Genomic DNA, 16,157 nt, shown 5'->3' with positions numbered 1-16,157 from the left:
GGCTTGCAAAAAGGGGCAGGGCGTTTTGCCACTGTGCCCAGGATCACGGGCTGGCCAGTGCGTATAACTTCTTCAATAAAGGTAAGGGGGGGGGGGGGGGGGGGGGCTGAAGGAAAGTTCCCTCCGAGGCAGGCTGTGCGGCTTGGTGCGCACAGTTTATTTAATATGTAAATACTGTACTATAATTTCTTATTATGCTTGTTTTATTGTAAACTGCCCCAAACCTTGGAGGGTGTGGTCAACAAATCTATTTTTAAAAATTAAATAAATAAATAAAGATGAATGAGTGCAGGCCCTACCTTCCTAGTCAATCCTTGAAGAGGAGCTACTTTTGAATGCTAAGAAAGTGGATGGTTTGGGTAGTTCTATTATTTAAAGATGTCTATGGCCTGGATTTTCTAAGGTCGAAGGCCTTTGAGAATCGCGTGGTACTGGGGGGCAGGGAGGGGGCCTGCGAAAGCCGGCAGCGATCGCACCACCGTGGTGTTATCGCTGCCGGCTTTCGCAAACCAATAGCGCCGCTGTGAAAGGTGGTGCTATTGGGTGCGTTACTGGCGGCGATAAGGGTTCTTACCTTTTCGCCGCCAGCGATGTCTCCGCCATGTCCGCCCCAGTGCTGTCCTGACTCCTCCCCTTCCGGTGCTGACGCCGCCACGACTCCACCCCGATCTAGGTATCGCACGTGAAAAAGAACTTTTCGCGTGCGATCCCTTTAGAAAATGACCCCCTATGTGTAATATTCTACATAAATGCCCACATTTTTTGTTAAGAGCATCTCATCTTAATTTTCTTTTCTTTTTAATTTCCTGGATATTATTTCCTCATGGGCTTAAAATTTTGGGATCATTTTATTTTGTTAGCTAAGCAGGAGGAAATGAATTGATTTCATGTCGAAATATTTGCTTCTGTTTTATTTGGCAATCATTTTTTTTTTATTGTTTTCAAGATGCTTCTTCATATAATAATTCTAAAATTAAATACAAAAAATAATGTATTTAAAAAGCTTTCCTGCGTGCCTGCTTACTGAATATGGACCTCATTGTCTGCAGTCATATGAGAAGCTCCAGGCAGATTGCTACATCCTGACACTTAATAATGTAGATTTCATTTATTATACACTCTTCAAATTAAAATGGCATATTGTAATGATTTGTCGTTGCTAAGCTTGCTATAAAGTTACAATAAAGCACAGGATAAAATACATTTTTAAAAAGAATCTTTTTATAATCATAATGTGTCAAAGTAGGGATTAAAAATAAGACAATGAAGCGTGATCTCATTTATTTCCAGCGATTTAATTACTAAGTTAAGTTTTAAGTGGTGAAGTTTGCAGGGAGAACCTGCTTGAAAAAAATAAACCCAAAACACTTGATAGAGATATCACCCTGGAGTTTGAAAGCTGAAACTTTGTTTTTGGCTAGGCACTTCTTTTTTGCTCCCTTTTAGGCTTTGAAAACAAATGGAACAGGCCCCAGCTGGAGCTATTGTGCTACAAGCTTTCATATACAGCTACCCTATGAGATATCACCCATCTGTAGCTCCCTCTCATCTGCACAGCTATTGCAACAACATTCCTGTAGCTGAGAGGCTTAGATTGCAGTTCCTTCTGGACTCAAGCATAAGACAATAACTTTCAAACGGTTTGCAAGTGCATATATACATATATGCATATGGGTGCATGGCCAGATGCGAGGAAATTTTATATCCTGCTCACACATAAAATAGCCCTGGCGTGTGTATATGTGCCCCTAATTTTAAGCTCGTTGCTCCCACCCTGCGCTCCAGGTACTGGGGAGGTTGAAATATATCTGCATACTTTTCCCAGCTGCATCAGAGGAAACTCCAGCCCCACTGGGCTTCCACCAGCTGGCCATGAGGTGCAAGCCATAGCATTACCTCAGGTCAGTAGAATTTTCCCTCTCTTTATTTCCTATGTCTCTACTACATCTTCTATTCTTGATGCTTATCCTTCCCAATCGTATTCCCTACTGTATACTATTACTAACATTAAGTCTACTGTCCTCACTCTCTAAATTCTTTACTTCACTTGTCATTCTGTCTTCTGCTCTTGAGCTCTGCCTCCATATTCTCTTGCTCTTCCTCCTCTCAGCTGGGAATATCAATCCCAAACCTAGCCATGAGAGACAACTTTCACCCCATCTGTGTACATCAAATTGTTACCCACTCCAATCTTATCCTTTTTCCTTTCTTTTTCTCTTCACCGTGCACAACTTCGGCGCGCGCGTTAGCATTTGGCACGCACATGCACATGCCCATATAAAATCGGGTGTGCATGTGCATGCAGGTAGTACATTTTTTTAACATGCGGGCATCGGCGCGCGCATGTTAGAAAACTGGCGTGTCCATGTGCACATACTGGGAACTGCGCGCACATGGATGCCCACACGCATATTATAAAATCTACTTTCAAATGAATATGCTTTGAAATTCTGTGATGTATAATCAACACATAATGAAGAAGGACACAGGCAGCTTTACCAGTGGCTGATGCCTCCACAAGATGCTCTGTATAGATATCCCAACACAGTTGAACAAGCACTCAAAATTAAAATGCACCACTTTGAAAGCAAAACATTAACTTTTTTAAATCTTCAGGACATTTTAGAAATGTAATAACACACTGCAGGATGTCTCAAAAGGCATGCATCAAAATCGCTGCTTACAAAAAAACACCAGTGATCGGATTGGCTAAATAAGTTCAGGTATCTTTTAGTTTAATTCAGTATTCAGAAGTGTGTGACTGGAGCTGCATTCACACTCTGAGCAGCTCTTGGTAGCTTGCATTGATCACTACATTTTCTTTAGTGCAATTCATGTACTTCATTTTACTGACTGTTCTTGCTCATGTTGCACCCGCCATCTTTTTTCTTTCTGAATAACCTTGAAAAGGCTGGAATGTATCCTACCTGCCAGCTTGAAGAATTCCAGAGATGCTGAAGAGCCCAAAGTCTGTGATCACCACTTTTCCATTATCATAGAAAACATTCTTGGACATGAGGTCTTTGTGGACAATCCCTTTAGCATGCAGGTACCCCATTCCCTGAAAGTATAAACAGTTATACAGATATCAGAGAAGATAGGTGTTGAATCCAATGAGATAATGTGTGAAGAAAGAAAAAAAATAATGAAATTAGTTATCATTTGCTGCATCCATAAATAATGCTGAAGTACTAAGTGTTTTTGACTAAAATAATTTTAATTGGTTGCTATTTTTTATAATGTTCTAGTTACTGCTTGATAATGCAATGTTGCTGTGATGTCAAGCATTGTGAAAGTGGTATAGAGCGTGTTCAAGTACTGGAGCAGATATTCTACATAATTCATAGTGTTTTGACCAGTGCAAGGATGTGTACAGATTTTACAGCTAATGAGGCTTCTTAGCTGGTATGGCATAGCCTTTGGAAAGGGTAAAGGAATAGAGAAGCATCAATGTTAGCAAGAGTAATAAACTGAAAGCAGTAGATATTTTTCAGGGAAGCTCAACTGGCATCCCACCTTACCCCTAAGATATTCCTTCCTTTGAAACAGAATGCCACATCACAGCTATGCATAACTAGATATTTTTCCAGTGGTAGCTGAAGGCAAGTTACAATCAAGATGAACAAAGAAAATAGATGCCTGTTGTCTTTTGTAAATCCTTTATTGAAGTGGAGACACAAGGGTAGCCCGACACTAGTAAAGTCAAACATTGAATGTTTGACTTTACTAGTGGAGATCCGGTTCTGAATGTGCTTTAAGACTGTATACCGTTGAGGATCATATAGTCATGTATATGATCATCTCACTTTTTTTGTTTTAAATATTAATTGGGATCTCAAGAAAACATATGTAAGCCCCTGTGGCAGCCGTTTTGTGACGGCGAAACTAGGCCAGAGTCGGGCTACCCTTGTGTCTCCACCTCAATAAAGGATTTACAAAAGACAACAGGCATCTATTTTCTTTGTTCATCCTGACGGCTTTTATAGATCGCCTTCCTTTGTGCTTTTTAAGTTACAATCAAGTACATTAAGGGCCTGATTTTAAAAAGGTTTCGTGTGCCTGGCCTATTTTAAAAAGGCCCGGCGACACGCATAAAGCCCCGGGATGTGTGTAAGTCCCAGGACTTTACAAAAGGGGCGATCCGGGGCAGGACGGGGGCAGGGCCAGAGGCCTCCAACAGAGCGGCCATTGCCGCTGTGTCGGAAGATTGCATGCCGGCAGGCTGCTGCCATGCGCAAAAGGTAGGATAAACATTTGGGGGGGGGGGGTTAGAGTAGGGCTAGGGGGGGAAAGGTTAGGAGAAGGGGTGGGAAGGTTAGGTTAGGGGGAAGGGAATGGAGGAAGGCAGCGCAGCTCGGCACGCACAAGGTGCACCCCCTTGCGCACGCCGACCCCGGATTTTATAACACGCATGTTATAAAATCGGGTGTACATGTGCACTCGCCATGTGCACTTCTTTTAAAATCTACCCCTAAGTATTTTCCCTGCTCCCAGAGGGTTTATGATCCATGTTTATATCAGAGGCAATGGAGGGGAGGGGGGTATGAAGTGATTTGATCAAGGTCTTAAGGAAAACATCGGTGGGATTTAAACCCTGGTGTCCCTTGTTCACGGCCCGCTGCTCTAACTACCAGACTATTTCTCTTCTCCATATACAACATATACACCAAGCAGTGCAGTGGGTTGTACATGCATGATGATGACATATCTCCTCACATCATTGATTATTCAAAAAGGCTACTACCATAACAGATTTTTGGACAAATCTCTGAAGGAAAAGTCTATAACACATTATTAGCCAGATAGGCTAAAGAAAGCATTGCTATCTCTGGGAATGAATAATAGGCATTAGATCGATTTTATGGAATCTGCCAAGTACGTACGACATAGATTGGCACTGTCGGATGCTGAGTTTGATGGACGTTGATTTGACCCAGCATCCCAATTCTTATGTTATGTTCAGATTTCAAGATTTCTACAACCTCCATTATAATTAAGTAATGATGTGAGGAAATACATGCTACTATCATACTTGTACAACCCACTGTATTTAGAGTGTCGTAAATTTCAGGAAATCCAGCTTTAATTCTTTTCGTTAGGTTATATTAACAGTCATCATAACATCTGGAATCAGGAAGTACCTGGAGTAGAATCCCCACCCTCTTTGCCGTGGTGGTACAGGCTCAACCTTTCTGACTGTTAAGAGGGAGGAGAGCTCTGTTCATAGTACCTACTGAGGTGCTACTGGCCCCCAGTGTAGGCACAGGTGGGCAATTTGGTGGGACACCCAGTAGATTTAATTGATACCCTTAGTGGACAATGGACAGAATCCACTAGTCCAAGCTCACACTAGGCCACTGGTTCACAAAGAACCAGAGCCTGCCCCTGATCATAGGGTCCATCGTCCCAGGCATGGGTGATTGGATTACACTCCCTTCGGCCCAGTCAAAACCCTGTCCCTGGAGCTAACTGAGGAGTTGACTGGGGCTTGGGAGCTCTCTGCTGCCTGGGATAGCCACAGAAGCTCTGATGGTGTTGATGGGATTGAGGAGGTGGAGGATAGTACTTCCTTTGGTGAAAGAAAGAAACCCTTGGCCCTGGCCTCGATGGCCTTCTGGAGGAGGAGGATAGGTCAGGAGTACTGGTGGAGAGCTACTGGAGGGTTTCATGATGGTCCCAAAGTTGAGCCACAGCATCCCTCACCCTGTCTCCAAAGAGATTCTCTCCAGTACATGGCACATCAGCGAGTCTTTCCTGTACCTCCGATCGGAGATCTGAGGCCCATAGCCATGCCATTCTATGTACACCGATTCCTGCTGCAGAGAGCCTCCATGCTGTCTTGAAAACATCGTAGGTCACATGGACCTCGTGTTTCCTGCACTCCAGACTCTTGTGCACCGGTGACATGAGGGTGTCCTGCTGCTGTTGAGGTAGCTTCTCAGCCATCTCCTGCACCTGCTTCCAGATGTCCCATGAGTATTGGCTCATGTAGAGCTAGTAAGCAGCGATGTGGGCAATAAGCATAGCACTTTGGAACACCTTCATACTAAGAGCGTCCATTGCTCTGTGGTCCTTCCCCAGGGGTGCTGAGGAATGGGTCTGAGTGCTTGACCCTCTTGAGAATTAACTTAACCACCACTGACTGGTGAGGCAGCAGCCTTTTGAATGAAGTAAACCCCGTCCATCTTCTTATTGACGGGAAGCACTGTGAAGGGGTATTCCCAAATCCTCAGCAGCAGCTCCTTAAGGATCTCATACACCAGGACTACCAAGATCTCCTTAGGAGGCTCCACGAACTGGAGGATCTCAAGCATTTTGTGTTTGGCATCCTCCTCAGTCAAAAGCTAGACAGGGATGGCTTCTGCCACCTCTCTCACAAAACCTGCGAAGGTTAAGTCCTCAGGCAGAGACTTCCTTCGCTCCTCCTGGAGAAGAAAAGTCTTGTTACGATTCTAGCTGCTGTGCAGTCTCATTACCACCAAAGGTCCTCCATGAGCATTCTCCCCTGGCTGGCCCAGACTTCCTTGCTGCCTGTCCTATGCCCAGACTCCAGTATTTAACCCTGCTAGTCAATGCCTCGGTGCTTTGACATTGAGTTCCTTTGGGCACACTGATCTAGTCACCCATTTCTTGCCTTGCTCTGTGGCCTACAGGCCTTATGGGTTCCTGCTTGCCTTGCTTGGTGGCCTATGAACCTTCTGGTTCCCCTATTGCCTTGCTCCATGGTCTATGGCCTTTTAGGTTCCCCTCTTGCCTTGCTCTGGGGCCCATGGCTCTTCTGGTTCCCTCCTTGCCCAGTGGCATATCCTAGCCTTCTAGTCCATTTCCCCATCCTGAGCCTTCCTGGTCTCCTCCTTGAGGCTAGGCCTCTTGCTCTGCTTTCTTGCCTCTGCCTTTCCCTTGGGGCTTCTCGTCTTGCTGCGTTTGGGCATTCTGTGTTTCATGTTCGGTGTAGTGTTTGTCCTGTCTTGTCATTATCTGTCTGTCTTCTTAATTCCAGTTCCCTTCCTCCAGTACCACGCTTACCTGCATCCAGTACCATGCTTACCTGCATTGTGTTCTGCTTACACCCACACCTGCACCCAGTTTCAGTTCTCTAGCTCCATGCCATACCCGCACCCACTTCCACACATACCCACACTTTGTTCCAGTGTTCCTGAAGTTCACTCTTACCTCCATGTACCTCAGTTTACTCCAGAAACTCAGCCCAGCCTGCACCTAGCTCTAAAGACTCAGCCAGCTTCTACATTGCTCCATAGACTCAGTATAGCTTGTTCCTCATTCCAGAGACTCTGCCCAGCCTCACAGGACCACCTGCAGTTGCTCCGGTCCTTCTGTCCCGTGCCACTCCTGGAGGTGGTATTCACCTCATCTTGCTACTGCCCAAACTCCTAACAAGTCTGATGGGAGACTATCCAAGTCTTCAGAGGAGGACTCCATTTGATCATCCCCCCAGGAGTCATAGGGACCTTCATTCTTGCTGTATGTCAAAGGAGACTGGGCCCTATGTGCTTGGCCAATATCCAGAGGTGCAGGCACTGATGGAACTGGATGGGGTCTATAGGCTGTGGCCTCTCTACCAACCTTGGTGAAGCTTCCTCTTCGGAGGAACCAGCGACAACCACCGTATCAGTAGGGGGAGGCTTCGTTGCCCAGCCAGGCATTGGTGCCATCCCAGAAACAGATGCTATTAGGATTGATAACACATCAATGAGCACATTGAGCTTCTCCAGAAGCAGTAGAGAATGGGCAGCACCAGCTCCGGTGTCGTCAGTGCCACAGGACCAAAGCCCTGCAGCGCCTGCTCCATTGCCAGCTGGACCTGATGCTCCAGCTACTCCTCGAATGTTGCCAATGCCAACACAGACTGGGAGAAAAGTGAGGTTGCCAGATCTTCCTCGGACTCACAAGGGGGATTGGTGACTGGCACCAGGACTGGTGCAGACCATCATGAACCCTGGGCATCGATGGACGATGAGTGCCTCTCACCAAGGGGGTTGCTTTGGAGGCACTGCAGCAAAAGCCAGTATGTTCCCACTGTGCATTGACAGGGACTGGTGCTGATGCTTCTTGGTCTTCCCACAATGCTCAGCCCGGTCGTTCCCCAGTGCCGAGGTCGAAGACAATGAACCCAGGGTCTTTGGTCTGGAGAAGATCAACAACAGTCTGTCTCTGGCACACCTATCCACCTATGACCTCAACGGAACCGACAGTCCCACCGATGCCAATGGCATGATATCCACTGGTGCAGCTCCGATGGCCTTCGATGCTGATGCCACTGATGCTGAAGCCAATGGCTTGGATGTCTTCAACCCGAAGAGGTGATCCATCATGTTGAGTCAAAGCTGACATCACTTCGGCATCATCTGGGCACACAAGTGGCAATCCCGGATTTCATGCGATGCCCTCAAGCAGAAGATACAAACATAATGAGGATTGGTGATCAACATGGTCCTCAGGCACTGGGGGCATTGGCATGCTAAGTGTGCCTAGTCAAAGTTTCTAGAAACTTTGACATGTTTCTCGCATAGGCTCCATCTGATAATGTCACCCATTTGTGAGGACTACCATCATGCTCGTCCTCGAAGAAATGTTGATACCATCCCAAAACACCTTTGGCCCACCCCTTTTTTTTATCTGAGTAAATTTATTCATGCACCATTACCATGTGCATATATATTTGAGGTTTAGAAAATTGCATGTACACAAATATGCACTACTTGTGCACACATGTGTTCATTTTTATGCACACAAGTCTTAAAATTCACCTTTAAGTTTCTAAACCAATTATTCAATTTAAGGTCCATACCTAGGCACTCAATTTATTTATCAGTCGCCTATGTGGAACTGTGTCAAAGGCCTTGCATAAATCCATGTACAATACATCTATAGCTCTTCCCTGATCTAACTCTTTAGTCACCCAGTCAAAAGAATTGATCAAATTGGTCTGATTAGATTCCAGAAATTGCATTAGTCTGTTTTAACAACAATTCCATTAATTTACTCACCACTGAGGTCAGCTTAACTGGCCTGTAGTTCTCCGGAGCCTCCTTCCACTTTTGTGAAAAGGAAGCACATCTGCATTTTTCTGGCCCTTTGTAACTATTCCGGACTCTAATAAAGCATAATTAGTTAAGGGACAATTTCCTTCTCAGAGTTCAAAGGAACCTTATGTGCTTTCATGCACAACTCACCAGACCTTCACCTTCTCTAAAGAGACTCATATGACTGGCTGAAAATTCTGTGCTACCCGAAGTAAAAGTCTTAGTCATAAGGAATATTTAGTCCTGGTGAAACCATTCCCACAGACGATCCTTTAAGCATGCAGCTCTTGCATTTTAAAATATGAATGCCTTCAAACTATTACAGCAACCAAAAGTTGCAGATTATTAGATATACTGTAAGAATTTAGGAAGGGATTAGCTTTTTGGCTTTTCAGTTTCTTCCTTTTGTTTCTTTCTCTGCCCCAGATCTTGATCCTACTCTTCTAAGCAAAAAAAGCTTACAATGTACAGTAGCCAAGATGTACATGCCAAGATTTGACTGCTGTACAGAAAACCTGGAAAAAAGTAAAACTGTGGAAGCTCACCTACATTCCCTGCTGTTAAGTTATGTTGTCTGCTTACCTTCACAATCTCTTGAGCTATCTGCCTGGTCTTGTTGACATCCAGGACAATTTTGGCATCTCTCACCACAGAGTAGAGTGTTCGTCCTTTGCACAAACTGAAACAAAGGAAGAATTAACATATGTTTGTTCTCTCTTTGTATTTATATTTGTTAGGTTTCCTTCTAACAGATGAAGATTTTGACTTAGTACACATATTTTCTGTTTGTCTTTACTTGTACCCTGTGAATTTTACTTCCACTCTGTACACAATGCTTTGCAGTCATTGCCAGAAAGAGCAATTGGGTTCCTAGGTCTTTCATGACAATAAGGAGTGGGTGCCATTGTATTTGAGCTGCATGCACAAAATTTGAGCAGCTGTATCCAATTACTACCATTTAGCAGCTCTTACAGTAAAAGACACTTTATGCCATTATCCCCTATTTACTATCAAGTCGAAGAGTAATTCAAGGATATTAAATTTACTACTTATAAAACCACAAGGACAGATATGGTCATCAAGGGTTGAAAAGTAAAATTGAAATATATAACTCTCAAAGTACCTAGCTATATTACATCATGAAATTATTTTTTCTGACTAACACACAAAAGAACAGGAAAGTGTTTGTACCTGGTGGATGCATATCACTGTGTATACTGTAGATACTATGTGGCTAATGAGAATAGGATTAAGTTGCACATCCTCTACAAAGCTGTCCTAGACAGGGCCATTGATAGCATTTTTGCTGCCCTGTATGAGCAATTACTGTGCTGCCTCTCCTCATTCTTTTTTTTTTTTTTTTTTTTAACACAGAATACCCCACCTCAGTTAAACATGTAGAACACAGACTCACCCTCACCAAATACAGAATAAACAGACTATAAAGTATAAGCAGAAACATGTAGACAGAAACTGAACTGGAAACTGCAATAAGCCAGACTCTGTATATAATGCAGCAATGGAGAAAAACATCACCAATCCTCATAAATCATTCATCAAACAATAAAATCAAGGAATATAAATCAATCATATTAGTAAAACCATACTTATAAAAAGAATATTTCCAATGAGCTAAGGAATAGAATAACATCCAAGAATTAAGAAATGATACAAAATTTTAAACATTTTCAAAATAATAAAATATTTCAAAATAGCGGACACAGACACCCAATAATTACAACTAATAAGGATGGAAATTCATTGCCCTCCATACCTGAAAACCTTTCATGTTCAGTCATCCCGAGTATGGTGTGGATTAGTGGGGAAGAATAAACTTTCTTCTCACCCAGGCACACTCCCATTCAACCTCCACCCTCCCAGATAGGTTCCCATTCACACAAACACACACACACACTCCAGTTAGAATACCACACATCTCAGTCAGACTCCCAATTCACACACACACACACACACATCCCAGTCAGGCTCCCATTCACATTCACACACATCCCAGTCAGGTTCTCATACACACACCACAGTCGGGCTCCCATTCATTCATTCATTCATTCACTCACATACACACATACCATCAGGAGCCATTCTGCTTCTCCTCATGCGCTGGACCCTGTGCTAATCAAATCTTGTGGGGCTAGTATTTCCTCTATGCTGAATTTGTGCATCGTGAGATTAGCATGGAGCCCTTGCTAGCTGCATGTGTTCTGGATAGCACAAGCCTGCACCAACAAGGAGCAGGATAACGGGCTCCCTCTTCTTTCTACCACGGCCTCATGTGCCTCCTCCTCTTCTCGGCTAGCGGTGAGGTTGGGCTCCACCGGCGGCCTCACAGGCCTTCTCCTCTTCTCGGCCATCAGTGGGATGGGGTCCACTGGCAGCCTTGCGGGCCACCTTCTCTTCTCTGCTGCTGGTGGGAGGGGGGCACACCAGCAGCCTCTTTCTCTTCTCAGCCGCTGGCGGGATGGGGTACACCGGTGGCTTTGTGGGACTCCTCTTGTTCTGCTGCCCCCAGGTGTGCCACCCTGTGCAATTGCATGGTGGGCACACCCCATAACGCCGAGTCTGGTCCTAGATAGTATAACATTCAACTTGCTTGACTAACGTAATATAGCCACCTGATAGCACAGAGAATCTTGCAGAAGCCATGCTACATACTTCAGATCACCTAAATACAAAGACTACCACAAATGCCTGAGCACAGATTTAAAAAATTAGCTTCAGCATTGTTTATCATTCAAAGCTGATAATGGGTTTTGATTAGAAATAAAAAAAAAAACAACCCAGAAACATTTAGGGGGAGGGAACATTTTTTCCCCCATGTATAGAAGTTGAAAATTTGGAAATTTCTGAATTTTTCTGTTATTTCTCCAGGCTTTCAGGCTCTAGTTTTGATTGAAGCTAGACATGATATACTATTTCCTCTAATCAGGGGATAAGACTGTCTCTTATATGCCTCCATACAGTTCTGAATGCATCTGGTAGCATTAAACAAATGATTAATAATAATAATGATAATAACATCTTTTGAAACCTTTCCCTACCTTTGACTTAGATGCTGGCATATATCTGCTAACCCTTACCTTCTACCTCTTTTTTAAATTGAAACCCTCCACACTAATTCAAGTGTGATAGAGTCTTATACTTCTTGAATTTGATTGTCAGCTAAATAGATTTCCTTAATTACTGCAGTATAAAGGAAATTGTGCTTGAAAGGGTCACACAATGCCCTTAAACTCTCTCAGAAAATGCAAATGGTTTCTTTTCTCCATTTTTTCTAATCTGCCTGTATTTCTTCATTTAGACTGATGGCTTTTGTGCACAAACCACCCCACTATAATCAACAAACAAACAGGGTAGGAGAACCAGGCTGAGACTGTGGATAAGTAGTAGAAAAAGAAGAATTTTAGGGCAGAATTTGTGGTAGTAGTAACCTGCATCTTTTGTCTTTTTTAACGTTTTAGTTCTGGGAACAAAACACCCCAGTATAACAAACCAAGAAGAAAGCTAATGTGGGAAGAACACTACAAGGCTCAAAAACAGAGTACCAGCAGCAGGGACATGAACCTCTGAGGACAGCAAAAGAGGCAAACTTGCACCTGAAGTGGCATCAACATCCTAAGGGAAGCAAAGCAGAAAATGCTGCAGGAAAAACCACAAGGCACTGATAAAAGTGGCCAAGCAGCACATAGAGTGGTATCAAGACACCAAAGCAAAATCAGGCCAATTCAGTAAAGTCCGCGCAAAAGCCACCATGACAGACTGGCTTTGGACTCTGGAAGCAGAGACAAGGGTAGGTGGAACTGCTCCAATACCGGACTCCACCGTGACAACAGCGCATGCTGTAGTGGACGTAAGTGGGCGAACGCCCACGGAACCAAGTCTAAGGTGGATGCCATGGATCCCAGCACTTTCAGATGATGCCACACAGTGGGTGTTTGTCTGAGAAGCGCCTGTATCTGGCTCTGCAACCTAGCTACCCGGTCCGACGCCAGAAAGACTCTGCCTCGCAAGGTATCGAAACGGGCTCCCAAATAGGTCAGCTCTTGGGTGGATTCCAGGTGACTTTTCTGAAGATTGATGACCCATTCGAGCGATCTCAAGGTGAACATCACCATGCGAACCGATCTTTCGCAGTCCTCCCTGGTCTTGGCGTGAATCAGCCAGTCGTCCAGGTATGGATAGACCAGGATCCCCTGCTTGCGAAGGAAGGCTGCTACCACCACCATGACTTTGGTGAAAGTTCGAAGAGCCGTCGCCAGACCAAATGGAAGGGCCTGAAACTGGAAGTGTTGTCCCAAGACCTTGAAGCATAGAAACCTTTGGTGACATAGCCGTATCAGAATATGCAGATAAGCCTCCATAAGATCCAGGGACGCAAGGAATTCCCCCGTCCAAACAGCAGCCAGTACTGTCTGCAGGGTTTCCATGTGAAAACGAGAGGTTCGGAGACAATGGTTCACCTTCTGTAGGTCTACGATGGGACGAAACGTGCCCTCCTTTTTGGGAACCACAAAGTAAACCGAGTAACGTCCCCAACCCTCTTCTGCCTCCGGAACCAGGACAATGGCCTGTAACTGGATCAGGCGCTGCAGGGTCTCCCACACTGCTTCCTGCTTGCTGCGCGAGGCCACGTGGTACTCCACGAATACCTCCTGCATGGGACATGAAAACTCTAGAGCGTAGCCTTCTCTGGTCCTGGAGGTGTCCCCCCGTAGTGATGTCATCTACTTCCAACATAAAAGGTCTTTGCTTACGCTTACGAATTGAGTTAGCAATGATTGCGGGGATCATTCCGACCCGCTTCATTCTCCAATGCTCTGCCTCTTCGAACTTACCAGGGGTACCCGCTCCTCAGGGGCCCCACTCTCTCCTCTTGTTTTCAGATTGCTAAGACGGGATCCGGTACTCGCTCCTCGAGAGCCTATGTCCCTGAATGCTCAGAAGACTCCCTTCTGCCTGGAAGCGATCGCAGACGTGAACATTTTGAGTTTCCTTTCCAGTTGCATATAGGAACCAGTACTCGCTCCTCGAGGGCCCATGTTCCTAGAACTCTGAAGACTCTCTTCTGTCTAAGATGCTATCACAGGTACGGAGATCGTGAGTTATTACAGATTGCAGATAGGAACCGGTACTCGCTCCTCAAGGGCCTATATTCTTAAAACCTTACGAAGACTCCCTTCTATTTCAGAAGCTATTTCATATACAGATATTGTGAGTTCTTATTACAATCTGCCTAGAAACCATTTCAGAGATAATTAACTGTGAGTTACCATCGCTCTCTCAGAGCTGTTCCTGGAACCAGGTACTCGCTCCTCGAGGGCCTAATTCTCTCCAGCTACTGAGCCTTAGTATAATCTTTGTGAGTGTATCATCTACTTCTGGTTATGTATCCAGCATACCCTGTCTACTCACTATCTATGAGTCTCTCTCTACAGCTCAGCTAACCCGGAGATTGCAGTTCCAGGATCTGAGGGACTTTAGCCCTGCCAGGCACATCAGCTCACTACTACCACCTCTGGTGGTTCTACTACCTGTCTAATAAAGAACTATCTGTGTCTGTCTCCATACTCCAGCCTAGTCGGTGGTCCCTCTCTTGATATCCTCTTGAGGGTGCTGTCATCTGCCATCGACCCAAGGATTCACCATTCTACATTAGAGTGCTCATCTCTAACACTTCAAGAGTTGAATACAACAAACTGCTACCTTGCAGTCTACCCTCAACTGTTGCTATCATCTTCTTCCTCAGGAACTGTATTATATAACCAATTGCTACTTCTTAGCAGGAACCATACAGAGGGCCTACACCTCCCTTCAGGGAGACTCTCGTATATCAGGTTGCCACTCTGTGCGGAGATTCATAACAGATACTATTTCCTTGTCTCTGGAAGAACAGATCTTGGATGGTAGCTGACCTTTCTTCTCTGGGGAGCAACTCCATAGCAGCTTCTATTACAGATTGCTACGCAGCAGTCCTAACCTATAACAGACTGTTAACTCCTAGCAGACACTCTAACAGATTGATAATTCCACCTCCTGGCGGGGTAAGCCATAACAGATTGCTAACCCCTCTCTTCTACAGGAGTCAGATTACAACCGATTGCTAACTCCGCCCTCCTGGCGGGGAAATCAATAACAGATTGCTAACTCCGCCCTCCTGGTGGGCGGATCGCTAACAGATTGTTAACTCTGCCCTCCTGGCGGGGTGATCGCTAACAGTGGCAGCTGCTGAATACTGAAACAGTGATAATTAGCCAGATAAGTCCAAAGGTATGTGACTAAGTAGCACTGCATATCAACCTCATTATTATTATTATTGTTTATCTTCAGAACCCAGGCCCAAACTGATTTTCGCTCTCATCCTTTGATTGAGCTAGTGATACATACCTAAAAAAGTGGCCAGCTCTGCAAACATATCATGCTTTGCCTGTTAATCCTAATGTTAATATCAATGCTGCATGGTCCTCAGTCTAGGGAACCCTTGACAAAGAAAGAGAAACTCCACAGGCTTGAGGTTTGAAGGGTGTTTAAATGAGCCTGAAGATAATTTTTGCTGAAATTATTGAGTAAAGTTCTTTAAAAAGAGAAGAAGAAATATATCATCTTATTTGGCCTCTGTTGAACAAGTTCATTTAACTGAACAGATGGCCTCCCATAAAAATAAACCCACTGTCAACATGATTGCTTGCAGAAACAATAGCTGAGTTTTACAGTAAATCTGATATTACAATAAACAACTTTATAATATATTGCTTAAATGTTTGAATGCTATTTATTTATTTCATTGGTTTATAAAACTATTTTTGTGATGAGATTCATATGTTTTGTATCCAGCAGAAATTATGAAATCAAAACTCTCTAAAACCAAATTGAATTTAAAAAATAAGCAGTAAAAATGACCATATTACAATCAGAATAAATGGAACATGGTGCAACCATTATAAAGGTGATGTCATATTCATTCTTATAATGAGTGAACTGCAAACATAAGCGAGTAGTTCAGACATTGTGAGCCTGCTCCTAGAGTGCCATCTGGTAAAAGGTGATGTGTACCCATATACCCACAGGGCTCAAGAGCAGACCCAGGAGCAGTTCTGGAGG

The 16,157-nt window shown here is 44.3% G+C and overlaps 1 protein-coding gene across 1 annotated transcript in view; it reads right to left on the bottom strand.

Annotated features, from left to right (window-relative positions):
• The window catches only part of KSR2 (kinase suppressor of ras 2), a 611,851-nt gene that overhangs the window by 107,921 nt on the left and 487,773 nt on the right, over positions 1-16,157 (bottom strand). Inside the window, 2 exon segments of the mRNA XM_029571387.1 lie at positions 2,928-3,061; positions 9,627-9,723. Coding sequence (XP_029427247.1) covers positions 2,928-3,061; positions 9,627-9,723 — 231 coding nt within the window.

This window comes from Rhinatrema bivittatum, chromosome 11 (assembly GCF_901001135.1).
Source record: "Rhinatrema bivittatum chromosome 11, aRhiBiv1.1, whole genome shotgun sequence".
NCBI classification, from domain to species: domain Eukaryota; kingdom Metazoa; phylum Chordata; class Amphibia; order Gymnophiona; family Rhinatrematidae; genus Rhinatrema; species Rhinatrema bivittatum.
The sequence above is the reverse complement of the archived record's forward strand: the minus strand, read 5'-3'. Positions and strand labels throughout refer to the sequence as shown.